Source organism: Aulonocara stuartgranti (assembly GCF_965226115.1).
Source record: "Aulonocara stuartgranti genome assembly, chromosome: 12".
Taxonomy (NCBI): Eukaryota; Metazoa; Chordata; class Actinopteri; order Cichliformes; family Cichlidae; genus Aulonocara; species Aulonocara stuartgranti.
In genome coordinates, this window is record NC_138948.1 from 3,245,267 (window position 1) to 3,261,138 (window position 15,872).

The 15,872-nt window shown below is 39.2% G+C and overlaps 2 protein-coding genes across 2 annotated transcripts in view; both read right to left on the minus strand.

Annotated features, from left to right (window-relative positions):
- ppil2 (peptidylprolyl isomerase (cyclophilin)-like 2) overlaps positions 1-4,934 on the minus strand; it is a 28,688-nt gene extending 23,754 nt beyond the window's left edge. Inside the window, exons 1-7 of the mRNA XM_082555392.1 lie at positions 4,754-4,934; positions 4,520-4,569; positions 3,981-4,026; positions 2,645-2,707; positions 1,860-1,911; positions 667-718; positions 197-288 (exon numbers count right to left, since the gene is read on the minus strand). Coding sequence (XP_082411518.1) covers positions 197-288; positions 667-718; positions 1,860-1,911; positions 2,645-2,707; positions 3,981-4,026; positions 4,520-4,569; positions 4,754-4,785 — 387 coding nt within the window. The 5' untranslated portion in view covers positions 4,786-4,934. The remainder of the gene's footprint in view (positions 1-196; positions 289-666; positions 719-1,859; positions 1,912-2,644; positions 2,708-3,980; positions 4,027-4,519; positions 4,570-4,753) is intronic.
- Positions 4,935-6,455: 1,521 nt separating this feature from the next.
- LOC309719559 (STAM-binding protein-like A) lies at positions 6,456-15,583 on the minus strand. The gene is made up of 10 exons (XM_082555717.1): positions 15,417-15,583; positions 13,178-13,402; positions 12,980-13,055; positions 12,783-12,878; positions 11,724-12,114; positions 11,383-11,507; positions 10,824-10,961; positions 9,746-9,858; positions 9,417-9,516; positions 6,456-7,390 (listed from the first exon to the last, which is right to left on the minus strand). The coding sequence occupies exons 2-10, from the start codon at positions 13,378-13,380 to the stop codon at positions 7,334-7,336; spliced, it is 1,299 nt and encodes a 432-aa protein (XP_082411843.1). The 5' UTR covers positions 13,381-13,402; positions 15,417-15,583; the 3' UTR covers positions 6,456-7,333.
- Positions 15,584-15,872: the final 289 nt, after the last annotated feature.

Consider the following 15,872-nt stretch of genomic DNA (forward strand, 5'->3'; position numbering starts at 1 on the left):
TTTTTTGCACACAGCTAATTCTGTGTGATGTAAGGCAGCATCTTGTGAGACCATGTGGGCTGAGCATCTGCACTGTATCACGCCAAGACCAAAATCAATATCATCTCTTTCTCCATGTGCGTAATTTTAGACATCGATTTCTGTCTGAAAAGCATCATCGTGAGGATCAATGCAGCAAGAGCACGAGTTCACTGACCTCATAAGAAAACACATTCCCGGTGACCTTGTTGGCAACAATGTGAGAATTATTTGTGAAGACGTTGTACAGAACAGGGCAGTGATACTTTCCTGGAACAAAACGAAGCAAAGAAAAAAAGTGAGAGAGCAGCAGGCTGAGCAGCAGAGTCCAATCTGCTGCCAGGGGCTGAATCCACTCAAGAAGTCAACGAGTACCTCATGCAATCCTCTGCTGAATTATATCACATCTTCTCCCCTCACTTGCTTTTTTGGATTTTTATTCCTCCAACCCCTTTTAAGTCAAGCTTTCTTTTTTAAGGTTCCCCTCACACAAAGCAAAGCAGTAAGAAAAGTGTGGATTTAAAAGAAAACTAAAGCCTGCAGGATTTCAGTGACTATGACCTGGCAAACTGGGCTAATGACAGCATTAAATTTCTTCTACATGCATTTTGTTGTGCCTCAGGTGCATCAAAGCGTAAGCATATTTACCATCATTGTTCTTGGCTAAGTTAAGTTTGATGAGGGACTTTGCTTCCAGTTTCTGTGGAGGAAAAGAACAAATTTGCTTCTCAAACTGTACAACAGTGCTTGCGCTACAAGTACAACCACAAATGGATCATCTTACAGAGATTAGTTTCCAGCTGTGACATGGGGGAAATTGTAGAGATGTGCTTCATGATGCATGCTCAATCATCCAGGTAAGTAAATCCCCAAAGTTGATTCTGTTCATCAGGACGTAGCGTTTTCAGTGGGAGAAACGTATCATCAGTCATCCAAGCGACTTCTTCTATGTGAAAAGGGAAAGACTCTGAATCGAGGAGGGGGCCTAAGGGTACATCTTTTGCCATCTTACAATGCTGTGATTGCAGCCATTCCCCAACTCTCTGTGAACGGTACTCATGGCCATTGATCAGTGGGCTTTGTTCAGTGGTTGTTGATCAATGGTCATGAGAATTTGCATATTAATGATCAAGGAACTGACCTCACAGCCCATTGTTCCTTCAGTGGGCTGGTTTCAGTCATTATGCAAATGTACTGTTTATAAGGTTGAAACCTGCAGTCAGCTGAGACTGAAGAAGTCACCTGGATGAGTGACGAAACGTTTCTCCCACTGAAAACGCTGCATCCTGATGAACAGAATCAACTTTTGGAGATTTACTTTCCTGCATGATTGAGAATGCATCAAGATGTGCTGTATATATTCATGACTGATAAGTATACTCATTAACTTTAAACAAAATGTCTGGCATTAACACTGTATTTGTGAGCAGCACTTTCTCTTACTTATAATAAAAGCTTGAATATGAAAGAGGAGCTAAACTGCTTATAAAGATGATAGTAACATGTTATACACAGCCTTACCCTAAATATTATTCTTATCATTGTAAGACAGTGACCGCTAGCAGTAAATAACATGTTTGACATGCAGGGTCACGGTAAAAACTTGATATTCTTCTGAATTTAAAATTTATAAACAGCTCAAGGTCAAGCTAACCCGACCCTAAGCTATTGAATTCCACCTTCAGCTTTTATAATTGGCTTGCTCGGCTAATATTTGAGGTCATGTTTTTATAGAAAATTGTGTTTATTTCTTTTTGCGTTGGATGATTAAAACCACAATTTCTGTAAATGAGAGCAGCTTATGGAGCAGTTAGATCATGAAGGAATCGTTGTCTCCTCACCTCTCCAGAGATCGGGTTTGTACCATACTTCTTAATCCACGGAACAATGCTCCTAAAAACAGGAAGTACACAGGAAATAATTTTTTAGGTTATGCTAAAAGCAAGAAAGGGGATGCAAAAATATGTAAGACATACATCTTGTTGTGCAAAATTATTTATGCCAAGTGAGATGTCAAGTCACACACCAGATAAATCATCAAAAAAAGAAAAGGAAAAATCACCTTTAAAAGCCAAAACTGAAACAAAACTGATATTTGTTTGGTTTTATTTAACAGAATTAAGGCAAGTGTGACATATCCAAGCTTCCTTTGTGTTAGCTGGCTTGATAAAACCCAGAAACAGAGTTGGAAGCAAATCAGGACCAAACATAAAAACATATTTTTACTGCAACAACTTAATGACTGAAACGCGACGCATAAAGTTTGCACTTCTGCAACTTTTCTGTACAGCTTCATCAAGTGGCAGAAATAAGATATAGCCGATGAAACTGCATATATAATATCTATTCTTTCAGCATAGACTATATAATTTATCATGCTTAGAGCATGTCATCAGGAAAAGAATCACTACTGGATGATTTTAAACCAAAACTCTGAACATACAGGAGGAGGTTGTGTGTTCAGCATATGTTCTAATCCAGCCGGGGTTAAATACACTGAAAACTGTCCATTAATGTTGCCTCACAGTACACACTCAGAGCTTCTTCCAATATCTTCTTCCAAGACCTGCCTGGCTACTGAGGGTGTTATGTGAACACTTAAAGGCATCAGACATCATTTACTCACAGCAGGTCGAAGACGACTCCCTCCTCAGTGCAGACAGGATACTCAAATGGCTGAAGGGACAAGCTGAAACATGTCACAGCACAAGTGTCAAACTCACTTCAGCTCATCAATTAACCAAAGTTTGTCTGTATAGCATCTTTCAGGCAGATCAGTACAGCTCAAAATTATTCACAGATGACAACAAAACAATAAAAAGACATAACAAGAGTTAACAAAGCAAAGCAAATAACATACGGAAAAACATTCCTAGCATAAGGAATTAGGAAAAATTCAATTAACTTAAAATGTTTAAAAAGTAAGGTTAGATAAAATATGCTGTAAAGTACAATATCCACCAATATAAAAGCACCAATCAGTGAATAAAAATTAAATTATGTAATGATAAATAAAAATCTAAACAGTACAATAGGGAAAAAATTACTAATCAAATAAGGTAAAAGAAATAAGTGACTCGTGCAAATGTTGGGATGGAGAACAGAGTTTGAGTTTAAACATTTCCAGCTGCAACTTGGGGAACAAGAGCTAAAAACTGCCCAACCAGATGTTTGTCAGGGGACCTGGTCATACTCTGTCAGTATGAACTGATGGGAACAAAGCTATGACGTACCTTAAAAACAAACAAACAAGAAAAAGCAGTTTCTGAACATAGCAGGATTTGATTCTATATATGGGGTTTAAAATTAGTTCAATTTTCCTTCCCTTCCTAATAAGTCACCTGCCAGTACTAAGAGAACAATTTGTTCCCAAGTGGACCAAACAACTGCATAATAAAACATCCTTCTTTTAATATTATAAGATGCTCTTTATAATTTGCAGAAATCTAGAAATGGGTTGGCTGGCAATTTTTTTTTCTAGAGTGCCTCTTCTTCTTCGTCATCATCATGTTCTTCTTTCAGCTGCTCCCTTTAGGGGTCTCCACAATGATCATCTGACTCCATCTTACCCTCTCTCTATCATCCTGCTCTGTCACACATGCATGCCCTTCTTCACTACATCCAGAAAACATCTCTATGGTCTTCCTCTTTTCCTTCTCCCTGACAGCTCTTTCTTTAAAATCATCTCCATCTCAGCCTTGCCTCTCTACCTTTGTCTCCAAATCACTTAACCTGATGTGTTCATTTCTAATCCTGTCAAATCCTGCTCACCCCCTAGTTAAAACAGTCTAGCATCTTCAGCTTTGCCTCCTCTCTTTTTGTCAGTGCCACCATCTCCAAACTATAACACTTTAAACACATCACAGCAGGCTTCACCACCATTCTTATCTTTTCCTCTATCATTTTACTCTTTTGTCGCTTTCTAAGGTGCCTCTTCTCATAATAAACGAGTCTCCTGTTACCTGCAGTGGTCGAAGGGAAGCCGTCTGAAGTTTCCTTGTGGGATTTCTGGAAAGTAAATACACAAAGAGAATGTAAGACAAGTAAAAATCAGTTTCATTTTTAAGGACTAAAAACCACTGACAAACCCCCGATCAAGTACAGCAGCCCTCAGCACTTTTTACCTTCAGAGGCTCTGGTTCATTTACAGTACTTTAGCCAAACTTAACAATTATAACATTACTTATAACGACTAACTATAGATATTGTAATCCGTGCAATTAAATATGACTCAATGATAAAAAAAAAATATTAATTCAGGAACATGATTTCAAGCAGCTAAACAAACTAAAGCCCCCAAAACAGCACACAGCATATAATATTGATTTTCCTTAAAGGCGAAACCCTTCTGAACACGCCTGTGTTAAAGCTTAGTGGGCTAATCTGAACGCACGCTGCAAAAACTTGCATAAACTTATATCAAAGACAAAAATAAATAAATAACATGAACAGTGTCTCCACAGACGCTGGTTTTAACCAGTTAGTCTGAAAATCAGCTCACCTGCTCGTTTCCCTCCATAAAAGTTCGTGTACTCTGTACATGTGATGTACCTGAAGGGTTAAACAAAACACAGGTGAGACAACAAAGGCAACGATACAACTTTAACGATAACACTTTAAACTGTTAGTAACGCAACACTCAATACGCTAATGTGGGTTAGCTTGCTACTAGCTTCTTAAGTGCTAACGGTGGCCAAACAAGCCCGTTTCAGAGCTGTTTGATGCTCACGCTTACATTTTGTCTTTCTGGTGCTGTCGCTTCCCCATTTTGACTGATTTTGCAGGTCTGAAGAAATATCCTCAGTCACAAAATAAAATATTAAGACAATAACACGCAATAACCACTGTGTGCCTTTCCTATCTTCCTGTTTACGTTCTTTGTCGTCGTCGTCGTGATTAACTGCACACTGTATGTAACAGCTGCACTCTGCTGCCCCCTATCGACAGTCCGGTAAAGACATTTTAAGCATTGAATTGAAACAATTAAATAAGGAGCTATACACAATCATGTAGTTCGGTCAGAAATAGAGTATTGTGACTCTCTGTAGAGATAAATTGTAGGATTTTTATGAAATATGTAAAAACAGTGTTTGTTTGTTTGTTTGTTTTACCATCATTGAAATAAAATGAAAGAGTGACAACCACAGCCTAATTTGGAGTTCCAAATTCATACTGTAGACATACTGTATCATACTGTATTTTTGAAATCAACAATTTTGTGTTTTATGTCTTTTTATGTCACAGTTGAAAAACTGTTTTCTCATTCATTCTGTGAGCCTGCAGTTCGTCTCTTTTACTTTTGGGGACTGCAAAGCACACACACTTAGCAGAATTTACGGTTGAGCAGAGAAAGCATCTACTGGGGCTCATAAGAGCACTTGAAATGTTACACAAAACAGGTTGATCATAATTTTTATGTGATAAATCATAGTCATACATGATAAAAACACCAATCAATTTTTTGCTGCTTTTTTTTTTTTTTTACCTTATGTCTGCATTTTATTTTGCCATGTTTATTATATTTTATTGCTGCTATTGTTCTTGTGTTATTGTAAGGTGACCCTGAGGGTCTTAAAGGCGCCTATAAATAAATTATATATTATTATATATTATGTATTATTATTATATTATTATTATATCATATTATATTATTATCATCATCATCCATTTGAGTGTATTCAAGCTGCCATAAGCCAAACAGACAGGGTCACAAAAACAAAACATTTTAATCAATATTTTTAATAGGCTGACAAGTTGTTACTAACTTCCGCTGCCTGCGTCCACGCACACTGTAACTGTTTGCCAGTAGATTGATTCAAGGAAGATAGAGTCAAGCGTCAAATGATCTTAACCTGGAGCCAAACAAAAGCTATGTGTGCATTTACGCACTTGGCACAGTAACACTATCTACAAAGCACAGATCAGACACGTTTTCAGCTTTATAAAGTGGAATATAAGGTGACCTCCACGCCAGATTTAAAACTGATTTATCCACAAAATCCTCAATTTCTAACTGAAGAGTTTATGTTTACATAAAAAACACAAACTGTCCTTCAGCTGCCTAATTTGTCCGACGGTCTGTTTCCAGAAAAAACAGCGTGTAAAACCTGCACTTACCCTGTATACTTTTGGAAAGCATTTTATTCGTTCCTCACGGGTCTGCTCGAGTTTGATCCACTATTTTGTGTTCTTCTTAGTGGAATCCTTCATATCACTGAACTTACCAAACTGGCTGCGTTTTCGCAAACTACAGGCTCACTTATGTAAAATGATCAATTTCCTTCATTACAAATCTGTTGAATCGTCCAGAACCGTCCCGTCCGAGCTTTGGACACGTATTTGTCTTCATCTTCTTTTTCCTCTTCCAATCTGTGTAGCTGCATCTCTTATTTCTGACATTATTTCTCAGTGTACAAACATAACAAGACAATACAGGATAAATTCATCTACAAGTTTATTCTTTTCTTGGCAATTAATTCGTAATTATGGCTAATCATTGACCTCTTCTAACAAGAGAAGGGAGCAAACAAAACTGGTTACAGAGGCATGATCCAGGGCCGGGTGGTTAGTAAAATGTTGTAATGTGGAGCATTCAGGTACATTCAGATTGCACACTTGTCCTCTGAAGCATGAACACATGATAAAGCTCGACCAATCCCTTATCCAAGAAACAATAAGGACATTTTTAAACTTCACACAGACACCTTTAACGGTAGAGGATGATCTGGAGTGATGGGGTATAAAAATAGAATACAGCGCAGCAACACAAGCACCGCCTGCATACCTGAGTTACAACTTGCTTTCACTTCTCTCATCACTCATTTAAAAGAACAAAGAATAAATTATATACTCCACACTGGACTTCATGTTGCAGACTGAAAAACTCAAAAACAAGTTTATGTTCTCATCCTTGGCACTTTATCCTTCAGGCAGAAACCAAAATGTGACGATGGTGCAAGAAAGGTTTGGGTTACCAGACGTGCGTCTCTCACTGATGAACGAACATCTTTATTAATGACAAAAGGAAAGAAGTACACCGCACACTGACAGAAACAAAGGGCCCCAAGAACAAGTCCTTCAGCTGGTTGCTTGTTTGGAAAGTGCAACAATATGTGGAATATCTTCTTAACAGAACAAAAAACATAAAGAAAAACGTTTGCAGCGTTGTTCTTATTGAGAACAACCGAGGTCCATAATTATGGTAAACTCGCGGCCAGCATCTGCTCAGAACCGCCCTGAAAATAAAAATGAGTGTTTTTTTTCCCCAGCTTGATGAAACAGTCTGTGAGTGTTTTGGTGAAACAAAGGAAAGAGATCACCGCAAATCCATCATGGACACGGTGCCATCAGTGATGGTGACATGTCCGGCGTGCTGAAAAAGGAGAAACACATTTCAGTTACATGCTCAAACAGTTAGCCACTCTGGGGTACGGTACTCCAGGAAGAGTACCGTACCCCATTCCCATCCCTCCTCCCCCCAAGCAGAGCCAAACAAGAGCTGGACTGGGAATCGCAGCAGACGTTTCATGTGGAGGCAGATATACGTCTCCTTGTGATTATAGCACAGTACTTTTGAAATATTTATTTCCTGGTTTACGCTCTCTTAACATTAATTAGCATGCTGTTGGCCAACGATGTGGACAGTGAGCCATTCATAAAGCTGTAATATCACACGTTTGCACACAAATAACTTGTGGAAAAATCCTTTTAAATTCTATTTTGGGACAAAAAGAATCAGTTTCTCAAGCTTTTGTTTTTTTAAACAGATTTGATTCTATACATGCAGTTTTTCATTACTGATGAAATAAATAAAAAAGCAATTCTCAGGAAGCTTTAGGTAGTTCGATCTGATGAAAGTTATCCAGCCCACAGATTAGTACGGAGTTAAAACTGGATGGCTTTCCTGATGCAACCCTCCCATCTATCCGCCTTTGGGACGGCCATTGTGAGGACACTAAGCTTGTGACTCCCTGAGGCTGGATTTGTGTCTCCTCCTTGTTTGGATGCTGGGATTCTTCACATGTTAGAGAAATGTGTTAACTATTAAAACATTTAAGTTATTTTATTGAAAAAGTAATAATCAAATCTATTTAAGATGTTTAATTTTTCTCTATGAACCTTTAATCTGACTGAGATACTGCAGTAAATATAAGAAAACGCCTCCTATTGAGTAGATTTGAGTACTCTTTGAGTTAACTAACCTTTTAAAAGTGACCCAAATATCTCACATAAGGAAGAAAGAAAAAGCTACACTGAACCCTGGGTCATCACTTCATCTGCACTTTTTTGGCAATAAGCCCTGCCCGTGCCAAAAATCATATATGACTTTCCACAGAAAACTGTGCACAGTACATCTACGTATCTGTAGGGAAGATAAACTGTACTCTACAGCTGCGGGAAACAAGATCTTTATTCTGGAGTGTTGCATCTACCTCCATACCACCCTGGCACGTAAAAAAAAAACCAGGCATGTGAGAATTTTTAGTCATACGTTATAAACATGTTTACTTTTTGCAAGACTACAGTTGGATTCCTTTTGAGGTTATTTCCCATCATGCACATGGTGGAAATTTACAAGCAGAAAAACTGGAGCAGAAACAAGGAAGGAGCTTTTGGCCACACCTGCAGTTTTGTGTGGAGTAGTTTGTTCTAAATAAAGATAAAAGAGCTTTAAAAAAAAAAAAAAAAAAGATCTGGCAGAATGTGGGCACAGCATGGAGAGAGCGCAGACTTTGAAAACTTCAAATAATATTAAACATGGCTGACTTTATTGGAACGCCAAGACAGGAAAAAGACTCAGTTTCCTGACCACCAAACAGCAGATGATGATGATGCAATCCCACTACAGCTTTAGTAAGACTTGAGGTTTTACTGCGACACTGAAATCACTTTAATAGTGATTTGGTGGGAGGCCAATACTTTTCCTTGTTCTAACTGGCTGGTTAGAGGCAAGTAAAATAAGTTTCCAGGGGAAGTCGTGAGGCTCAGTCACTCAGTCTGTCAAGATGAGATTATTTTTACATCATTATTAACAATCCTTCAAAAAATAAAAGACTCCAGTTAGTTACTGGAAATTATAATCCTGTTTAAACACTTTGGGATTTTCAAAATAAAATGTAACTCCAGTTATAGGAGTTATAGAAATTAATCTGGATGCACAGAAGATGTTTTCAATAAAAGCCACCAGTTAATTATAGGATGCTTTAGTGTTAGATTTTTCAAAATAACAGCGTGTTTTTCTTTTTTTGTGCCACTTGCAGTTAAATTTGTTTTTATAATCCTAAATCATCTATACAACTTCAATATCCCCAGAAATTGCATCGTTTTCTTTAGCGATACAAATTCTGTCCATTTGCGACAACACTGCATCTATGACTTCACAGCACAGATATACTTACTGTAAATAGAGGTGGCTCTTTGCTGTGAGGATGAAACCCTTTCTGTTTACATGTGGAAATCTCATCTGTTCCCCGATCTGTCAGTCTGAAGTAGCCAATTCTGAAACACACACACACACACACACACACACACACACACACACACACACACACACACACACACACACACACACACACACACACACACACACACACACACACACACACACACACACACACACACACACACACACACACACACACAGTTAGATCACAGAAAAAGACAAAAAAAACCAAAAAAAAAACATCCCATAGTCTGTAAAGACAGGACACTGAGTTCTCCAACTCACTCGTTGAATTTAGGCGAGCAGACTATAGCGATGGCCTCTGGCAGCATGATCTGGTAGGAGCAGTGCGTGTGGAGGTCTACGCTGGACAAGAAGGCTGTCTGTGTGGGGTGAGTCTGGGAAACACAGAGGGCAGACCTCAGTTTACTTCAGTGCTCATCACACAGCAGAACAGGACCAGTGGTAGCCATGAGGACTTATTCTTGTGAACCAAACTGTAGTTTATGCAGGTCAGAATGTCTAAAAAAAAAGTTTAACTATACACGTGAACTAATACAAACTCAAAACCAATCAGTGAACAGTTTTACATTAGGCGGCAGGTTTTAGTACCTACTCGCCACTTTGGTTGATACGAGGTTCCACACAGTTAAGCAGCATTAAAGTACGATTCATTACTGAAGAATGTGATGGGTGGTTTCTAATCCCTCTGTTTAGACAGTTTTTGACAGCCTCCATTAAACAGTCCTCAATTTTAGCTTCATATTTGAGCGTTGCTTCTTCCTGTTCTTGTCGCTATTTTCAGAATGTTTTTGTAGATGCAATGAGGTTGCAGTTACATCTTTACTCGTGTGACTGAGCCATTGGTTTGCTCTGAGTTAAGAAGAATCTCAGTATGAGGTGAGCGCTCTTATTTGTAGTATTCATATAGTATTTTAATTTATTTAATACAATGCTAATATTTGGTGTTGTTGTATTAATACAATATCACCACACAAAATATTACGATACTTTTTCCCCTCAGCCCTCGTGAACACATGAGGAAAATCTATTTTAGTGTGAAATCAGACACAGAGGATTACCTCACTATGAATCAGTGACCTCCTTTTTAAGACATTTTACAGGGTGGCTTTGGTGACGTCTTTATCTTCTGGTTATCGTCTTATTTATCATCTATGCCTGATTTTACTCCTATAATTTACACGCATTTATATTTTTCTCTTCTGACATGCTCTTGTTTTAAAATTTCAGTGAGTAATGTTTTAATCTATTCTTTGAATAAAGTTTATAAGCTAAGCTGATTGGTGTGGGTGACTCTGATTATTCGTCAGCACTGACGCCAACCTGCCCATCTTTTACTCACATGTATCCAGCCGAGTGTGATAAGATCATACTGGTCCTGCATGAGGAAGAGTTCCTCCTCGTTTTCCGTGTCACAATAGTCCGGTCCGCCGCACTGCTTTGGTACGATGACGTGGGTCACAGTAAACGCATTTCTGGTCTGGACCAAACACAAAAAGCGTCTTGCTTTTATACTCATTTAAATTATGCATGTCCTGCTGTCTGCCAAAGTGCTACCCAAGGGCACTGCCTGCACAAAATTAACACTGAGCACTTACAGAGCTGCTAGCAAAAACGCTCAGTCATGCTCATAGAAAAGTGGAAAGAGCTTGAAGTTAACCCCACCAGCAAATGATATAATGTAAACAATGGGCAGAGTAGCCAAAGAGCAATGAGATAAGAGTCAAATTATCTTCTACACCTCTGAAGAGGGACATCAACTGTTGTTTAATTTAAAATCCACATTCATAAAATGTTCACAGTCTCAGAATTATTGACACAACATTTAGCACCTCTGGGCTCAAGGGCTGCATAAAAGCAACCTATCGCTCCAGCATAGCTACACTGTTCCAGCTTCTTACCAGTTTGCCACATAGGATGCCACAAGTTTCTACAGCTCTGCTTGTGTTGGCCTCAGCCAACCTCAGAAAGCTCCGGCACAACTCAGCGGGAACAGCCAACTGCCGAAGGGCATCCACCATTGTATCTGCAGAGACCATACACAAAAGCTGAATGGGAAAGTTAGACTCTTGTGAGATTCTGAAACAAGTCATGGTGCAAACAAACAAACAAACAAACGAAATTAAGTAGGTCGGGGGGGAAAGAAATCAGCTCAGAGGAATAAATACTTTCACCCAGGAGCAGGGCAGCGCTTTAAATCCTGTGAAGGCCAGCCCACCGTGACACAAAAGAATGAACTCACTGTTATTCCCCGGGCTGACCAGAGACCCCGGCTTGAGTGAGCGGTCAAAGCTGGGCGGGCCGGTGGTGGGTGTGCCGATGGATGTGGGAGGGCGGTTATGTTGGTGGTTGGACAGTTCACCTGGGATCTGAGGAAAGGTAGGGGAGACTAACGGGGGGCCCTGGATGCCTGGGATGAGGGGTGTGTCAGAGGAAGGCTCAGCCGGAGTGGCAAACTCCAGAAGCACTCGTTGGCGCTCCTTCTCCAACTCTTGGCGGCGGATCATCTCCTCAAAGGCACTGAACTGCTCCTGCTCCCGCTGCCGCCGCTGCATCTCAGCCACACGTTCCCGCTCTGCGTCCAGCGCTCGCTGCTTGGACTGCTGCCGCGCCAACACCTCCTCCTCCTCTTTCTGAGCATGTAGCAAACACATCACATACTGGCTTAGTTTCAGCCGTGGTTTCTCTTTTTGGCCCTTTTTTAAACAGCAACATTAAATGTATTGATCTTTTTGATGATGAAACAAGTTTGCTGTAGAACAGTTAGTGTGGCACATGAACTGCTACTGATTGACTATTCAAGGTCAGCTTAGGTGCATATTAATGAACTGTGATATGAGGTTACTGTGGGGCTTGTTAATGATTCACCTGCTTATGGACTTTAAATGTAAATTGGTTTTTATTTAATTACTTCAAATCTCTTAAACCTTTCCAGTGTGACTTAACCTCCTCGGACCTGGCGTCCACATATGTGGACATCACATTTTGGGATGTCTAGACCAAAATAAAAAATTTTACTCTACAAGGGCCTGATAACCACTAACGAGGACATTATACTGCAAATGTTCTACTGAAATTTAAAACAAATGTCCTCATATGTCAATCTTATTTTTGTCAGAGATAAAATCAGGTAAAAAAAAAAAATCTGGAAATTCTTTGTTTTTACATTCATCAGGTCCCAAACAGCCCAAATAGCAAAGAGAATTTAAAAATGCATGCCATGAAAGAGTTCGGGTCTTAGGAGGTTAATGCAGCAATGTGATGCAAGGGTGTAAATTCACAAAAGAGTGTCTCAGCTCACCTTTTTGACAAGATATTGAGCATATTCCTGTTCAAATCTTTTCAGTAGAGCCTTTTTGAGAATCTCAGCCTGAGGAAACGCAACATCCTTCAGTTTCTGTAGATTAATCAGAATGAAGTAAGTGAAGTAAGTGTCCAACTTTCCTTGAAAACAATTAGTAATGCAAAAAAACAAACAAAATAAAACTGGATGACGACCTTTAGTGTGTCCTTTTTCTCAGGAATGTTGGCTGTCTTATAATCCCGATGCTTGGGAAGTTTTTCTATAAAGAGCCTTAGGAGGGGGAAAAAAATATCAAGACCCATAAAGGTCAGAAAACTCTTAAGAGAGGTCTTTACGTAAACTCCTTCAGCTTACTTCAGTCAATGCGGACAGAAATGTGAAAAGACACTCACGTAATATATTTATTGTAAAGGACAAAGGCATGCTCGATGTTGCCCTCCTCCGTGTAGATGTTAGCCATGCGGATCATCTCCATGCCTGAGCGGAAGTAGCGGCGTGGGGGCATGTCGTCATTAATCTCCACTGAGCTGCCCTTCTTGGTCAGGGCGCGGACGCGCTCCTCCGGCTGCAGGCTGACATCAGTGTGATCGGCCATCACGATGGCTCAACCTGTAAGACTGGAGAAACAGGCTGACTCAGTGGTGCCTTTAAGCCAACAGTGGATTCATAACGCCGGGTTTAAACATCCGAGAGCCTTTGAACACACCGTCAATCTGAATTCTGACTTGGAGGTAAAACTAAACATGATTATTTTGGTTAATACTGAGAAAAAGACAATTTAACACAATTATTCAAAGACTGTGCAGAGTCAGACTTTCATTCTCAAACAGGAATTGGAAAGTCTAAGCAGGTAAAAAACAAAACTATAGAGCTAACTAGAGTGGGGAATAAATAAGAGAACATTTAGTTGGCCCCCTTTAAACCTCTAAAATGCTGCACATTTGTTTCACAGTTTTTATGTCAGACACTGCTTCATCTGCTTTCAGAACTCTTTACAACCTTCATGAGTCCTAAGGAAATGTACATTTTATTAGAAGTTAACAGCAAGAAGGAATCTTGAAAAAAAAAATTAAGGCATATCCAGCTGGAGTTTTTAACAAATGACTCTATTAGGAATTCACAATGACATCACTGGAAACTATGCGTATATAGAGTATATTTTAAGTTAATTAATTCAGTAAGTATGTAGGAAACACAGACTCTCGTATACGCTAGCACAAAGAGGCAGTGTGTCCTCAGTATCAAGGCCACAACTCAGTCTAAAAATCACTGGCTGCTGAATATATTTAGGGAAAAAAAAACTGCTGGGAGGCTGCTATTGATTCTCCCATGATGGCTTCTTGGCTAGAAGGCACAGAAACACAGTGTGTAAAGAGGCGGCCACTTCTTAACAGTTTAGCTCAAGAGGTGTGGCGCTGATAAAAGCAGCGGAGGGGTGGTACTTGTGGTTCATGTTGTCCAGTGCTATCTACCGTTTTCTTTCTAACATACACAGCTGCACAAACAGTCTTGTCCCCCCCCCCGCCCAAACCCCCCCCCCCCAAAAAAACAATACAATTGTGTGTGTGTATATATAGACTATATTATATATGGTCTATATAACAAGTTTGTAATATTATGTAACACATATTTAGTCACTGCTTTGTTAAGTCTAAATTATTTATGTTGCCCACATAAAGTAGATGATGAACATAAAACTAAGGAGATATTCATGGAGAAAAACTAAACTTTATTACCAATTACAACACTGATATCTGCATAAAATATTGAAACTTGTTTTGTAGACTCAGAATAGGCCTGTAGGAAGTGACTACCCGTGATGGTATTTTTGGTAAACAAAATTTGCTTTATGGATAAGTGTCTGTAAGCCTAATTATAAAAACGGCTTAAAGATATTATGTATTTAAAAAGGTGTTATTTTTCATTTGGCTCCAATACTCTTCTTCTAAGCAAGAAAGCCTAGAGAAACCTTAAACCTTTTAACATGATTATCCAGTAATCTACCCTTATTGTAGACTCACACAGAATTAAAACAGGCCAAAGAGATGACACAACCACAGCTGGGGTTGGCAGCGTGTGATACTAAATTTTATAGTTGAGATAAACCCTCAAGAACTTCAGAAGTATTCAGTCATCAAATGCGGGTAAAAATTAGATTTCTCAACATGACTGTGTATTTTAAGTCTATATAACTATATAATATCAAAATTAACCTGCAATAAAAACACGAATAAGGTGCTTGACGTGAATAAATTCCTTAGAAAATTTATTGACAGAGTATTTGAGAAAGTAAAACGTAAAAACCACAGTGACAGTAACTTTTATGTTTACAGTCAGTGTGATCTTTATAGAAACAGGTAAATTACAAATATGTCGTGCCAGACTTCGTTTTTTATCCAAACAATTTGCCAGCTCGGTCATGGCCTATTTAACCTTCAGGGTTGCTTTCACCTCCTTTAAAAACTTCACGACACTCCCTGTGTGTCACTATATTTTCCCATCGATCCCTGTATCCCTGTCACTGAACTGATCGAGCTCTTTAAAAACGTCGCGTTAGCCTGTGCTAAGTTAGCCTCTAATAAACGGGTAAAAAGCTCTCCACCTCCGTACAAATTCCATCATCCTTCTTACCTGATCGAGCCGTGAACCTGAACCCGAAGCTCCCACAGAACTACATACAAGTGGATAATAAACACGGTCAAATTACGGCCCCAAGGCTAATTGTTAGTAAGCTGCGCCTACAACCAACAGCATCTGTACACTTCCGCAATCAAAGCAACTTCCGCCCGACTAATCCTCACGCAAGCGCAGAAGTATCCCTGTAATTTAGTTTCTTTCGCATGGATATGGGCTTTGTGTTGTGTTTAAATATATATACACTGATCTGATTTTTAAAGGTGAAAATTTTCAGACAAAAAATTGATTTATTTTAAGTGTTTGATGGTCATTTTGCAGTCTTTTGCTATTTGTTTGTGTAGCTATTGACTTCATGTGTTTTCAAGCTTTTCCTATATAAAAACATTTTCTAGCATTTCATTGGACAGTTCGCCTCGTACTTTACACACGCATGCGCTGTCCTTCCCCAGG

What these genes read in the sequence shown, in the direction of transcription:
- LOC309719559 (XM_082555717.1), bottom strand. Translation starts at nt 13,380, where the DNA reads ATGGCCGATCACACTGATGTCAGCCTGCAGCCGGAGGAGCGCGTCCGC. An exon ending in AGAAAAAGGACACACTAAAG is followed by an intron (nt 12,879 to 12,979) that starts GTCGTCATCCAG and finishes ATTAATCTACAG; the next exon opens with AAACTGAAGGATGTTGCGTT. An exon ending in TCACACTCGGCTGGATACAT is followed by an intron (nt 9,859 to 10,823) that starts GTGAGTAAAAGA and finishes TGTGTTTCCCAG; the next exon opens with ACTCACCCCACACAGACAGC.